General features: G+C 36.8%; 1 protein-coding gene across 1 annotated transcript; it reads left to right on the forward strand.

Annotated features, from left to right (window-relative positions):
* The first annotated feature begins 5304 nt into the window (after nucleotides 1-5304).
* On the forward strand, nucleotides 5305-7671 carry LOC131165534 (LOB domain-containing protein 15). The gene is made up of 3 exons (XM_058123434.1): nucleotides 5305-5570; nucleotides 5683-5980; nucleotides 6112-7671. Exons 1-3 carry the CDS (start codon nucleotides 5557-5559, stop codon nucleotides 6532-6534), a joined length of 735 nt encoding a protein of 244 aa, XP_057979417.1. The 5' UTR covers nucleotides 5305-5556; the 3' UTR covers nucleotides 6535-7671.
* The last annotated feature ends 7971 nt before the right edge of the window (nucleotides 7672-15642 follow it).

A 15642-nucleotide genomic window follows, 5' to 3' on the forward strand; every position in this document is an offset into this window, starting at 1 on the left:
AAAAACTTCTATTGAGATATTTGAAATATACTTGTGATCTTTGTTAGTACATTAATTGTGTCACGCCCCGAACTCGGAAATGAGGCCCGATGGTGAATTAAGTAATCTAACCTGTCTTTGTATCAATTTAAAACATATATGATATAACATACAAAGAGGGTTCGACCCCGTAGGATGAACAGATGCCCACAACATACATATAATCATCCATACTCATCCAAAGTACGTAGCGAAATACGGTCTTTTATACACAACCAGTATCATACCAGAGTTTATACAAACTAGGATAACATACCCACAATACGAAACATACCCAGGTGTCTACAAAACTATTCCGACAACCTAGATACCAAAACTCATACTTAAAAGGTACTAGCAGTAGCTACGACACCCCTGCTCCCAGACACTAGGATGCTACTTAACGCTACCTGAAGGACTTGAAAAACATTGTACGTACATTCGGGGTGAGACACCTCTCAGTAAGCGAGAAAACAGTTTATATTAGTGTGTGGCATACCAGTGTCATTTTACATACTTCATAACACTATACATACGATACAGTTTGAAACAATTCGTACAGTTTCATACAAATACATACAGTTCCAGTATTTTTAGAAAAAACCATTCTAGTTTATACGATACCCAACATACATACATACATACATACATACATACGGTCAGTGTCGTCACACTAGTTCGCAATTACACCAGGTCACCTCGTTTCACAACGATTACATTTCTACACACGTAACTACACTGCGACGATCAAGGCCCAATGGTGAATCCATTGCATCATACGCAACTACACAAAGGTTACCTAGTCTCACAGCGATTACATTGTCATATGCAACTACGAAGATCTACGACTCAGGCCCAATAGTGAATCCATTGCTACATACGCAACTACACAAATGTCACCTAGTCTCACCACGATTGCATTGCCATATACACAACTACGCTGCGACGATCTAGGCGCAATAGTCAATCCATTGCAACATACGATGTAGCATATAGCTCACACCACTTCGGTGACCAATCGGAATTAGACTGGTGATATTTCACACCCTCAGATATAGAGTCAATTACTTTCGGCGTACGATAATTAGCCGCCCCTAGCCGATTTTACAAAACCTGGAATCATTTTGGAACTTACGTCCCTATACATTTCAGCGTACGGTAATTAGCCGACACATAGCTGTTTTACAAATATCTAGAACAAATACATACATTCATACATACCACACCTATTTGGTTTACGGCAAATCATATCAATTACAATTTCAAGTATACAGTTTATGCAAATATGAATTACGGTCACCTCAATAATACAATTTTAATGCAACCAACCGTTTTCCAAACAAAATAGAGATGATACTCGAAATCCCCAATTTTTTCAAAAATTGTAACCCAAAAATTTCGCATTTTTACCTGATAAATTTTTCCAAATAAGTAACCAAAACATACATATAATCGTAGCCTGTAGGCTTACCGATCCTGATTTCAAAAATGAACTGATATAAATAGAATCCCCTTACCTTAACCCGAATTCTAACTACGAACTTTACGGTCCTCAAAACTACGAACCAAGACTCCAAAACCTACAAACCATAGTACAAAACATACTTACAATCCATACTACTATACATATACTGAATCAGAAATGAAAATCGAGTCTTATTTCGATTTTGGTCTGAAACCCGAAATCACTCCAAATGAGATTCCGATTTGCCAGAAACGTAGAGAATCCTTCACTGATCCTCGCAGTAACTTTGGATTTGTGAATCTGGCGACAAACGCCGAAGGAATCGAAGAGAGAGAGAGCTTCAAATCAGAGAGAGAGAGAGAGAGAGAGAGAGAGAGAGAGAGAGAGAGAGAGAGAGAGAGAGAGAGAAGTTTCCAAACTTAGCCAAGAAGCAACCCCCAAAAGATCTTTTATAAGCCTTTGACCCGGAGGATTTCGTCGACGAGGTCTTCAGGGATTTCGTCGACAAGGCAACGATTTCGTCGACGAACCCTAATATTTAAATTTTCCTGAACCCCTCGACTTTTTCTCGTTGACAAGCCTCTGAATTTCGTCGACGATAAGTTCACTACCTTCGTCGACGAATTGTGGCCTCGTCGACAAAGTCCGTGCCCATTCCATTTTTTCCTTCTTTTACACAATGAACCCATATACCACGGTTTGGGTTCTTACACATTGTAATTGAGAATATTATTTTGACACAAAGATCCTATCACTTAGATTCTCACGTACTAATTGCATTATTGACATTAATTTTGAGAGTAGACACTAAGACTACACTGAGTTTATCATATCTTATCATTTGGTAGTGTGTTGATTGGTACATATTAGTTTGTGTAAGAAGCATTTCCTTGTACGCAAAAATTGTATTTCAAATTGGTTGTATTCCAGGCACGGGCTTGAAGAGGAAGACTAGCCCTGGTAAATAGTCCAGGACTGGCTTAAACCCGATTGAGAAAGTTAGGTGCGCTATCCTGGTAAGGCGTGTTGGTTGAGGTTAACCCCTGACCTGGTTATAATCGGTGTCACTTCACCCGTTAAGTGAGCTTTAGCGGAATCTTCAGGCTTGCGAGTTAGAAGCGGGGACGTAGGCCCAGTTGGCCGAACCTCGATAACATATCGTCTGTGCTTTGTTTATATTTTCGCAATTTATATTTTCTTACGTGTATGTTATATTGTGAATGTTGCGCATGATTTAATTTAAGCACGTTATACTTATCTGCGCATATTGGAATTACATAGACAGACTATAGGTTTGTATAATACTGGTTGTTGGATTACTTGAACATAGGAAGAAATTTTAAAATTCCAATTCACCCCCCCTCTTGGGAATACACCAAAGCTAATACATGGTAAGCCTATCTTTCTCTATATGAAAGTGCTGTGGGCACATAGAGATGTGGGTAGAGGAAGCCTCAATAGTTTTAGAAAAGGGAGGGTGATTTTGGGGTACAAATAGGAGGGAGGGTCTTTATCTTGACAATTTTTAATTGATCACTAATAATGGGCACCTGTTGATAGTATTGGTGATGTATAAAAATCATTGCTAATAATAATAGCTTTTTAGTTATCATATACTTGGTCACTACAAACTACTAATATTAGTGAAGGTTTGGATCGATGCTCAATAAGATTGAATATTAGATGGTTTTAATATAATAGTGAATAGTGATGGTTTTGAGAATCCGTCACTATTATTTATTAGTGGTGGTTTTATTTGTGATAGATGTTTAATAGTTTTAAATTCATCACTAATAACTATTAAAGGTGATTTTTATTACTAGTCACAATTTTAATTGGTCATTAATAGTCATTTTTTTATAATAATTTTGAGAATCCTCCATTAATAATTATTAGTGATGATTTAATTAGTGATAGATGTTTAGTGGTTCTAAAATCATCACTAGTAATTATTAGTTGCGATTTATTATTACTAGAGATGGTTTTGGTCATTAATAGTCATGTTTTTTATAATTATTGTGTATAAAAGTAATTATTTTAACAGCGAAATACCAAACTTATCTAGTAAATATACAAAAGTTGGGTGTTCAAAATAGTCCAACTTCACTAGATGTTTGTTTTATTAAAAATGAAAATGCTTTCTTTAAGTTAACAATATAAGTTGTTGGTGGATGCCTTAATATCTAGCTACCTCATGTTTTAATATGTGACTCATGACTACCAAGTAATTTAATTTTATAAAAAGTCAAACTTTACTTTATACCATAAAGGGACTCTGTATTTTCTTCAGAACTTTAGTAGCAATAATGTGCCTTCATTGTCTTCATTGATAAGTTCATTACGCATATTAGGAAAAAAAAAATTAATATACTTCAATTCTAGCAATTTGATACTAATCTTTGATTTTTTTTTTCAACTAAAGAAGGGGGCACCTCCAATTATTTATTGATATACTCTCATTTTTGGCAGAAGAATATCGTGGTTACAAGACAAGTAATGAGAGATTACAGATAAAATAAATATTAAACGCCTCTAAAAAATAACACCAATAACCAACCAAAACAGGATTACAAATCCAAATAAAACTAAATAAGAAACAAATCTAAACAGACCTAGTGAAAAACAAATATAATAAAATAAACTAAAATTAAAAAATCTAAACCAACCAAACAAAAATCGAAAGGATGAACTAAAAACGAAGGGAAGTAAGATCTAATTTATTCATTCAAAGGATACCTTTCAGAAAACATGGTAAAAGATGTTGACTAACAAAAAAAAAATATTAATACTCTTTTTAACAATAATACATTGTTATCAATGTTTCAAAGCATAATATATTTTCATTTCAAGAAAATAATTTAAAGTTTTAATTCACATCACATTTTTTATTGCTTAAATTGGAGAATCATCATATTATAATTCTATTTTTAGTCATTGCTTGTTTATTTTACAAAAATAGTCTCACTTTGATTTTAAAACACTTCAACATTCAACCTCCTAAGTATTCAAGTATGTACCATTATATATATATATATATATATATATATATATATATATATATATTCTAGTAACATATCTGCATAATTAATCAGTCAATGTATCAAAATTTTTTGCATTATCTGACATGGAGGGTCTTATTACATTTATAAAGATTAAATTGCGTTATATATATATATATATATATATATATTTGCGAAGCTAGTTGTAATATAATTGATTAATTTAATTTATAAACGAATGATGATAAGCCGTTGCTATACTTTTATTTATTGACACATTGTATGTAGTACATATTGGATATATATATTAATGAAATCTTGTACTTATAGAGATGATTTAGATTTTGAATATAATTATATAGGACAGAATCATGAAGCCAAACATTATTTCTTCTTAGCTAATATATATTTAATGCCTCATCAAAATTGGATATCTAAACTTCAATATATAATGCTTGTAAATATATATATATATATATATATATATAATACATTACAAAAATATTTTTGAATGATGTTGACTGATTGATCAGTATACTTTGAACTGGGCCGAGTTTGCATCAAAGAATCAACAGATGGCGGTTTCTACACGGCGATGTTAATATATATATATATATATATATATATATATATATATATATATATATATATTTATTTATTTATTTATTTATATTTCTGTTGGGAGCAAAAGTAGATCACATGGCCATATATTGGTCCATTTTAATGAAGGCGAGTTCTCGATTTCGACAAGAAACTAACACACTCGGCTTAACCAGCAAGGAGCAGCTCATTATTTATTTTCATTGGCTCATTGCTCTAATTAATTGAACAACTATATATGTATATATATATATATATGAGAGCATTAAAATATAGTAAAGAGTTCAAATTCCAATTAAGCCAATAAAAGCATGCAGACGCTAGTTTTGGAATTGAAAGTCAACAGGTATATACAAGGTAGCTGCATTTTTGCTATATAACTCTTTGCTAACCCCCCCCTCTCTCTCTCTCTCTCTCTCTCTCTCTCTCTCTCTCTCTCGCTCTCATCCATACACAGGGTTTGAGCATGCCTGGATGTCCAGAGAAAGGTAATTTAAGAACTTATTAATTTTGAGTTGTTCTTAACCTCTTTCTCCATGTATAGACAGATGTGCGTCTGGTTACTCCTTTTTTCATTAATATTGATTTATACAAGTGCAGGGATCAGAGATTGGATGAGATAGGGAAGAAGATCAAGAGAGAAAGCAATGAATATGCATCCAATAACTCTCATCAGCAAATGGGAGTCAGGAGCGGACACATGCTGGCGGCTAGAACTGCTCCTGCAGTATCCTTGGGAACCCTCAACACCATCACGCCCTGCGCAGCATGCAAGCTCCTGAGGCGAAGGTGCGCCCAAGAATGCCCCTTCTCCCCCTACTTCTCTCCTCACGAACCCCACAAGTTCGCTTCTGTCCACAAAGTCTTCGGTGCCAGCAACGTCTCCAAAATGCTCATGGTTTGTTCATATATGTGTGTGTGTGTGTGTGTGTGTGTGTGTGTTTGTGTGTTTTGAATCTTTTGATTAATTTATTAATGGGTCATTCAAAATTAATTGATTGTTGGGATAAAATTGATGGATCGGAGCAGGAGGTGCCGGAGAGGCAGAGAGCGGATGCAGCGAATAGTTTGGTATACGAGGCGAACGTGAGGCTGAGAGATCCAGTGTATGGGTGCATGGGTGCTATTTTAGCTTTACAGCAGCAAGTCCAATCTTTCCAGGCGGAGCTTAATGCCGTGAGAGCTGAGATTCTCAAATACAAGTACAGGGAAGCTGCTGCTGCTAATAATAAACTCATTAATACTTCACCTTCTTCTTCTAATCATCATCTTCCTCACGTTGCTTTGCTCTCTTCTGGGACAGTTTCGGTTGCTGTACCACCTCCGCCGCCCCCACCTCCGCCACCGCCGCTTCCTCTTCCTACTTCTTCCTCTTCTTCCATTGCAGCGACGGACTATAACACCATTAATATTCCAAACGAAAATGTGGGTTACTTTGGATCGATGGAGTAATTTTATTTCTGGGTCCCCGGTAATTAATTAATTGAACTCCCACATATTTTTCTCCGTTTTGAATCTGAATAATTCAAGTAGTACTGCTGGTGCTGGAAATAAGTTAAATATATATAAATGTTGACGATGGAGATTGGGATGCATCAAGAATGTCAACTAGTTTTTCTATTATTATTGTTTAATTAATCAATGCATCATTGAGGATTGAATTAATCCAAATCCATATCATCTATATTGGTTACAATGTTACTTTCTTCTACTTTTTGTTTCTGGCATTCCTTCTTTCCCACTTTTTCCCCCAGTCTTTTCCGTTCTTGAAAGGCCATTGAATGATTCACCTACCCTAAGTAAATGCACTGCTTCTGAATTTGTTACTCAAAACTTCGCAAATATTTTTGTGCTCACTGGCTTCTTGGGATGTATATATATTATTTTTCTTGACGGAATAGATGTTGGGGTTTGCCAAATGAACAATGTATACCTCGACCGCCTGCTGGGGTTTGGCACCGGTGTTGGCCATTAGTCCATTACATTCATACGTATATATATTTATATGGTGCACATAGGATTTAGATTGAATTGGTTGATTAGTGACGTACATCTCTTTATCTTAATTAGCGGCGTGTACTTACATATATAAAAGATACGTACTCAAGGTCTAGCCTGGTGTTGATTGTGACTCTTATACTTTAGTTTTTTTAAGCAAAGAAAGAGGAAAAAAAATATGAAGGGGCAGCACATCAGAAGCTCGTCGATAAATGCCCTATGTTCGTTGACGAGAAGACAGTAAGGGTTCATCGACGAATGTCCAGAGATCGTCGACAATAGAATACCAAGAGTAGAAAAATTTCATAGTTCTGGACTCGTCGACGAAAGTCTGTTCTCATCGGCGAGTGGTCTTTTATGGATCATTGACAAAACCCTATACTCGTCGATGAAGGACACCTGGGTTACGAGCAGTTTTTTTGAATTTTTGAATTTGAATGTTGGGTGGTTGGATAAACGGAGGGAAACCTTCGAGAGACTCTTTTATATGTCATTTTGGGCATGTATTGAGTGAGAGAGTGATCATTTGAGAAGTGTATTGTGTACATTGTAATTTCCATAATGAAATTTGTATGCCATTACTTCCGTGGATGTAGGCTTTGTCAAACCACGTAAAATCTGCTGTTGTTCTTATTTTGGTTGTGTTTGCATTTACTTGTTGTTTATTCCGCTATGCGTTCTACTTATTTGATCCATATTACAATAAATTGGTATAAGAGAGATTGTTGTTATGGCATCGGGATCATCTTCTGCAAGATTTGACTTTGTCAAATTCAATGGAATCGGAAACTTCAGTTTATGGTAGATGAGAGTGAAGGACATTCTTGTGCAACAAGGAATGGCTAAGGCTTTACTTGATACTCAACCGGAAGGAATGAATGAGGCAACATGGGTAGATTTGAAGGCAAATGCAGTGTCTACAATACGCTTGTGTTTGGCCGACGAAGTTCTCTATCGGGTGATGGAGGAGGATTCTTTAGTGGCTATTTGGCGAAAGTTAGAAAGTCAGTACATGTCTAAATCTCTCAATAATAAACTTTTTCTTAAGCAGCGTTTATATTGACTTAAAATGGTTGAATGATCAAGTTTGGATCAACACATCAATGCCTTTAATTAAATCATAAGTGATTTGATGAGGGTTGATGTTAAGTTTGATGAGGATGATAAGGCTTTGATGTTGTTAAATTCTTTGTTTTCGACTCATACCTCTGATAATCTTGTGATCACTCTTACGTGGAGAAAAGAGACTCTTGATCTGTAAAAGATAACAAGTTCCTTGTTAAATTTTCATCAAAAGTTAAAGATATGTGATGAAGGAGAAGGACTTGTGGTAAAGGGTAGTAATGAGCAAGGCAAAGGAAAGTTTAAGAATGAGTCTAGTTAGAAATCCCGAAATCAATCCAAGAAAAAGAAGGAAATCCGGTATTATAAATGCGGTAAAAAGGAGCATGTGAAACCGGAGTGTTCAGATTGGAAGAAGGGAAATGCTGAAAAGCATGAGGGGATTTCAAAATCTGTGAATGTTGTTCAAGAAGAAGATTCAGTGGATGGTGATGTTCTATCAGTTTCAGTGGGGTCGGATGATCTAACGGACTCTTGGATACTTGACTTGGCAAGTTCTTATCACATGACTCCGAACAAGGGGTGGTTCAACACTTATAGGTTAGTGAATTCTGGATCAGTTCTTATGGATAATGATGCTTCTTGCAAGATTGTTGGCATAGGAAATGTAAAGATAAAAATGTTTGATGGTGCTGTAAGAATATTGTGTAATGTAAGAAATATACCTGAGTTGAGAAAGAGTTTGATATCTCTTGGCACTTTGGATTGTAATGGCTTCAATTACAAGTCCAAAGGTGGAGTCTTGACGGTATGGAAAAGTAATCTGATTGTAATGAAAGGGCAAAAACTGGATGACAATATTTATAAGTTGTAGGGAACTACCGTTGTAAGTGGAGTTGATGCTGTGAATGTAATGTTGAATTAGATGAAACTGTCTTGTGGCATATGCGTCTTGGGCATATGGGGGAACATGACATGAAAGCACTATACAAGAGAAAACTTTTGAAGGGCTTGAAATCATGTCAGTTGGAATTTTGTAGGATTTGTGTTCTTGGAAAACAAAATAGGGCAAAGTTTAGATCAACCAAATACAAGACAAAAGGTATTCTTGACTATGTGCATTCAGATGTTTGGGGCTTTGTTAGAGTTGCATTAAAGGGTGGACATGTGTATTATGTGAGTTTCATTGATAATTACTCACATGAGGTCTGAATTTACTTAATGCGTCACAAATCAGATACGTTTGCCAGGTTTAAGATTTGGAATGCTGAAGTGAAGAACCAAATAAGGAGAAGAATCAAATGTTTGAGGTTGGATAATGGGACCGAGTACGCTGATTCTCGGTTTATGAAGTTTTGTGCGGAGCAGGGCATCAAGAGACATTTTACAGTTCGCTGGACACCTCAACAAAATGATGTGACATAATGGATGAACCAGACTCTTGCTGATAGGGCTAGGTGTCTTAGATTGAATGCAGGGCTACCGAAAAACTTCTGGGTTGAGGCAGTTAGTATGACTTATTTTCTGGTAAATAGATCACTAAGAGCGTCACTAGAGGGTAAAGTGGCGGAAGAGGTATGGATGGGAAATGCAGTAGACTATTGTGAATTGAAAATAGTTGGGTGTCTAGCCTATGTCCATGTGTCTAGTGAGGAGAGGTCTAAGCTTGACCCAAAGTCTTATCGTTGCATCTTTTTGGGATATCCTGTGGGTGTAAAGGGGTACAAACTATGGGATCCAGTGACAAACAAGGTGGTGATCAGTAGGGATTTAGTCTTTGATGAGAAGGTTATGGTGAAGTATACTCAAGAATGTGATGCACAAAAACAGGAGCCATAAAGCTGGGGTAGTGATGAACATATCGTGCATGTGGAGTTGGAAGTTTAGGGCAACGAAAATGATTATGGTCTCGTGGTTGCATGGAGCTCTAGCTTAGAAAGCCAACAAGTCGATGATATTCCGTTAAGAAGATCCAGACGCACTATTCGGCCTCCGCTAAGGTATGGGTTTGAAGAGTTAGTGTCTTATACTTTTCTTACTAGTTGCAATGATCCAACTACATTTCAAGAGACAATGCACGACCATGAGAAAGATAGATAGATGAGAGCAATGATTGAGGAGATGGAGTCACTGTGTAAAAATCAAACTTGGGAGTTAGTGGAGCTTCCAGATGGGAAAAGATCGATAGGCTGCAAATGGGTTTATAGGAAGAAGGAGGCAATATTAGAAAAGGAAGGTGAGAAATTCAAGGCACGGTTAGTGGCAAAAGGGTACTCATAAAAGAAGGGGATAGATTACGATGAGATCTTTTCTCCAGTAGTCCAACATACTTCTATCAAAGTTGTGTTGGGGTTAGTAGCTCATTATGATCTTCATTTGGAACAAATGGATGTGAAGACGATGTTTCTTCACGGTGACTTGGAGGAACAAATCTATATGGTACATCTGGAGGGATTCATTGAATCGGGAAAATAAAATTTAGTTTGCAGGTTAAAGAAATCTCTTTATGGGATGAAATAGTCTCCAAGGCAATGGTATAAAAGGTTTGATTCCTACATGATCAAAATTGACAACAAATGATGTGAGTATGACTACTGCGTATATGTGAACAAACTTAATGATCGCTCACTTATTTTCTTGTTATTATATGTCGATGATATGTTGATAGCCACAAGAGATTTAACTGAAGTGAATCAGTTAAAGGACCTGTTGTATAAGCAATTTAACATGAAGGATTTTGGTTCACCCAAGAAAATACTTGGGATAAAGATTCACCGAGATAGGACTGCAGGGAGATTATGACTATCTCAGGGCGGTTATGTGCATAAGGTGTTGAAAAGGTTTAGCATGGATAATGTAAAACTGGTGAGTACACCTTTAACGAATCATTTTAAGTTGTCTACTGCAGATTACCCAAGTTTGGATGAGAAAATTTGGGACATGTCAAATGTCCCCTATGCTAGTGTTGTAAGGAGTTTAATGTATGCTATGGTGTGTACGAGGCTAGATTTGGCTCATGCGGTAAGCGTGGTAAGTTTCTTTTTAATCTAGGAAGGCAGCATTGGGAAGCTGTAAAATGGATACTTAGATACTTGCGGGGTACATCAGATTATGGCATCATGTTCAGCAAGCAACATGGTTGTCATTCAGTTGTGGGGTTTGTAGATGCAGATTATGTTGGAGATATGGATGACAGAAGGTCTACAACAGGTTATGTCTTTACTCTTGTAGGAGGACTGATATGTTGGAGATCCATAGTACAGTCTCTGGTAGCATTGTCTACGACAAAGGCGGAATATATGACAGTTGTCGAAGTTGTAAAGGAAGCCTTATGACTTATCGGTTTAGTAAGAGAGCTGGGGTTACAGTAAGATGGAGTGGTGCTGCGTTGTGATAGTCAGAGTGCCATTTACTTGGCGAAGAATCAAATTTATCATGCTAGAACCAAGCACATTGATGTGAGGTTTCACAGAGTTTGGGAATTGATTGCTTCGAGTGAACTTGTGTTGGAGAAGATTCACACTTCTGGAAATGTAGCAGATATTCTGACTAAATCAGTTATTTCAGAGAAATTCAAGCATTGTTTGGGCTTACTCTATGTCTCCAAGTTATAGAAGGGAGACATACCCAACTAGGCGTTTTTCAAGTTCAAAGTGGAGCAATTCATGTTTTTCGAGATTCTCTTAAGGGAGCGTATAATCGCCAAGGTGGAAATTATTGATTGTGACTCTTATACTTTAGTATATTGTGTACATTGTGATTTTCATAGTGAAATTTGTGTGTTATTACTTCCGTGATTGTAAGCTTTGCCAAACCACGTAAACTCTGCTGTTGTTCTTATTCTGATTGTGTTTATATTTACTTGTTATTTATTCCGCTGTGCGCTCTACTTATTTATTTGATCCATATTACAACACTGGGTTCTTTGATGATCAAGAGCAGTGCTAGCTATAGATATTGCCTGCATGACTTCTACATATATATATATATATATATATATATATATATATATATATATATTTATAATTTTAGAAACAAACAAGGGGAATTAATAAAATTTGTCAGAATATTCCCCTATATATATATATATATATTATATAAGTAATAGTATATCTGTACATGTGTGTGGGTGATTATATATAGATGGAGTTGTGACAGCTAGATAGGTTGCTCACGAGCGACTGATCTGATTTAGTAAATGATCAAATGGGGTACGTTTCCTTGGCGTGTGGACTTCAACAACTGATGGAGATGGAGTGGAAGGGAGGGAACTCTTATGGAAGCTAGCTGTACACACACACACACACACACACACACATATATATATATATATGTATGTATCTAATTGCTTACATAAATTAAGCATAGATCTCTTATGGGGAACTTCAATTCTCGCATAATTTCCTACACACACATATGCATGTCCTGCTGTATATACTTAATTCAATTCGTTTTCTGTGCCTTCTCCCATCTTCATAATCATATAATCATACACATATCTCAGCATCTCTCTCTCTCTCTCTCTCTCTCTCTCTCTCTCTCTCTCTCATTATATATGCATATAAAAGAATATATAAAAGCCTTTAATTAGAACCTGTAGAGAGATAGATCATCGATGTGATGGAATTTGGTGAGAAGTCATGGTTGCTTGAGTTGGTGGCATCTTACCTTGTCTTTCATTTATATGTATTAATAAAAAGTACTTTGAATTGAATTATGTATATCCTAATATATAATTAATTCCTTCCGTTTGCCAAAACCCCATCTTGGTTCGTTTTACCAACAATTAGCTGGCTATATAATAGCCAGGAATTCTATGTACAGTTTTGGGACAATTAAGAACTGATTTAATTGAACCAATTGAGGAAACTGATCAGCCATGCCAATGGAGGAGACTTTCTGCACAAGCTTCGTTTAGTTAACTGTTAAAAATGGCCATTAAACTTAGCAATGCTTGTTTTCTTCTTATTTACGTTTGTAGGTAATTGACATCATTTTGCAAGTAATTTGTTTATGTTTGTTTTATTTGATTTTGATTACAGTTAGGCACGTTTAGATTGTTTTAGTTGGATGATGATTCTAATTTTTTAAGTATTGATTTTAATGTATGGGATGATTTTGATAGTTTAATTATAAATTTCATGTGTCCTACTTGTAACCACAGTATTCCTCCGACATAAGTAAAGACTATCAATAAAATTGAGGTTTTCAAAAGGACATACGATGGATAATGACATGGCAGTCCAAATGGTAAAGGAAATAACTAATGAGGAAATAAAGCGAGCTTTACTCAGCATTGGGGATGACAAGTCCCTTGGCCCTGATGGCTACACCTCTTGTTTTTTCAAAACAGTGTGGGGGATTATTGGTAAGGACTTCACCTCTGCAGTTAAGGAATTTTTAGAAAAGGGAAGATGTTAAAGCAGATTAATCATTCTGTCACTGCTTTGGTTGCAAAGTCTACTCATGCTAACTCAGTTTCTGACTTCAGACCAATTGCCTGTTGCAATGTTATTTAATATCCAAAATCATAGTGAATAGAATTAAACCTTGCTTGGACACTCTGGTTTGCCTAGCTCAAACTGCTTTTATTAGCCAACGAAGTATGATTGAAAACATCTACATGGTGCAAGAGCTTGTGAGGAAATATGCTAGAAAGAGAACATCTCCGAGATGTATGATCAAAGTTGATTTGAAAAAGGCCTATGATTCTATTTCTTGGGGCTTCCTTAGAAGTATGCTTGAAAATTTGAAGTCTCCTACTGTCATGACAAATTGGATAATGGAATGTGTTACTACAACTACATTTTCTATTTCCTTTGATGGTGGTTTTCATGGGTTCTTTAAAGGGAAGCGTGGTCTTAGACAAGGGGATCCATTGTCTCCCATTCACTTTGTCATCTACCTAGAGTATCTCTTAAGATTATTAAAGACCTTGAACTATAATTCTAAATTTAATTTCCACCTGAATTGTGGAAGCCTTAAACTCACTCACTTGGCTTTTGCGGATGACTTAATTCTGTTTGCTAAAGGAGATCTTCCTTCCATTCAGCTCCTGATGGACTGCCTCAACAGGTTTTTTGACAACTCTGGTCTTATGGCTAATAAGTTGAAATCTAGCTTGTACACTGCAAGGATTGGTTGTCAAGACTTAGATACAATAAAGTCCTTTGGTTAACAAAATTGTAGGACTGTTTGGGTCTTGGCCTGGTCACACTTTATGTAATGACCTGAAGAATAATGGTATTTAAATAATAAAAAGGGAGGGAAATGGAAACAGAAACAGAAACAGAAACAGAAGGAGGCAGCAAACTTCGTCGACGACGTTGCACTTTGGATGCAATAACCCAGAAGATTTACACAAGGCCACGTCGGCGAACACAGGGAGTTTGTCAACGAGCTCATAAGGAGGCCTCGTTAACAAAACCACGCCTCGTCAACGAGAAGATACCGAGAGGGGTTTTTAGGCAGTCTGAAATTCTTCGACGAGAAATGAGGGTTCGTCGACAAAATTCCTTAAGGACTCATCGACGAATCCAACTCTATAATTTGCTAAAACTCGTATTTTTCTTAGAATTTATGCGCAAATCACCTCTCTCTCTCTCTCTCTCTCTAAAATGCACCCCTCTCCTTCTTTCTTCTATCCCGACCCCGTCTCTCACCGGATTGACGATCTGAAGCCACCACGACGCTCTGGCGAAGTTCTCTACAAGTTTGCCGGAGTGGATCGTCAATGGAAGTGGTTTGAAATTCATCCCAAATTTAGGGTAAGGTGTTTTATTCAGAATATGCTTTCCTTGTAGTTATAAGAAATGTTGTATGCAAGAAAATACTGATGTTTTGTTTTGGGGGATGTCATTTTCAGGGTGTTGAGTGGAGAACCTTGCGGGTGTAGGACCAGTGTAACGACCTGAAGAATAATGATATTTATATAATAGAAAGAAAGGGAAATGGAAATAGGAACAGAAGGAGGTAGCCGACTTCGTTGACGGTTTTAGGAAAACCATAGTAAATTAATGTCGGGTCGTGTGTCTAGGTGACATAACTGGATATTGAGTAAGACCAGGGAAGGTAATTAATTTTGAATTGATATAGGATAAGTCTGCATAGGAGATAAGGTGCTTAAGTGTGTTTCTTGTTTCAGTATGGACCCGGGAAGCAGTGGTATGAATGCTGGGGAGGATAGCCCAGGACCTTCCAACATAGGTGGAGGAGATACAGATGCTGTACTGCGTAGTGTCACTCAGCAGGTGATGGCTGAGATGGCTAGGAGCTCTGGGGAGTGTGGTTGTTTGATATAGCAGTTTACACGGATGAACCCCCATCCTTTGCTGGAAGAGATGACCCGATTGTAGCTGACAATTGGGTCCAGGACATCGAAGAGACGTTGGCAGTGCTTCCTTGTACGTATGAGCAAAAGGTAGTATTTGCAGCATTTAAGTTAACAGGGGAGGCGAAGCGCTGGTGGAGATCAGTGCGATTGATAGAGGAGTAGAGACC

The sequence above is a fragment of the Malania oleifera genome, chromosome 10 (genome assembly GCF_029873635.1).
Source record: "Malania oleifera isolate guangnan ecotype guangnan chromosome 10, ASM2987363v1, whole genome shotgun sequence".
Taxonomy (NCBI): domain Eukaryota; kingdom Viridiplantae; phylum Streptophyta; class Magnoliopsida; order Santalales; family Ximeniaceae; genus Malania; species Malania oleifera.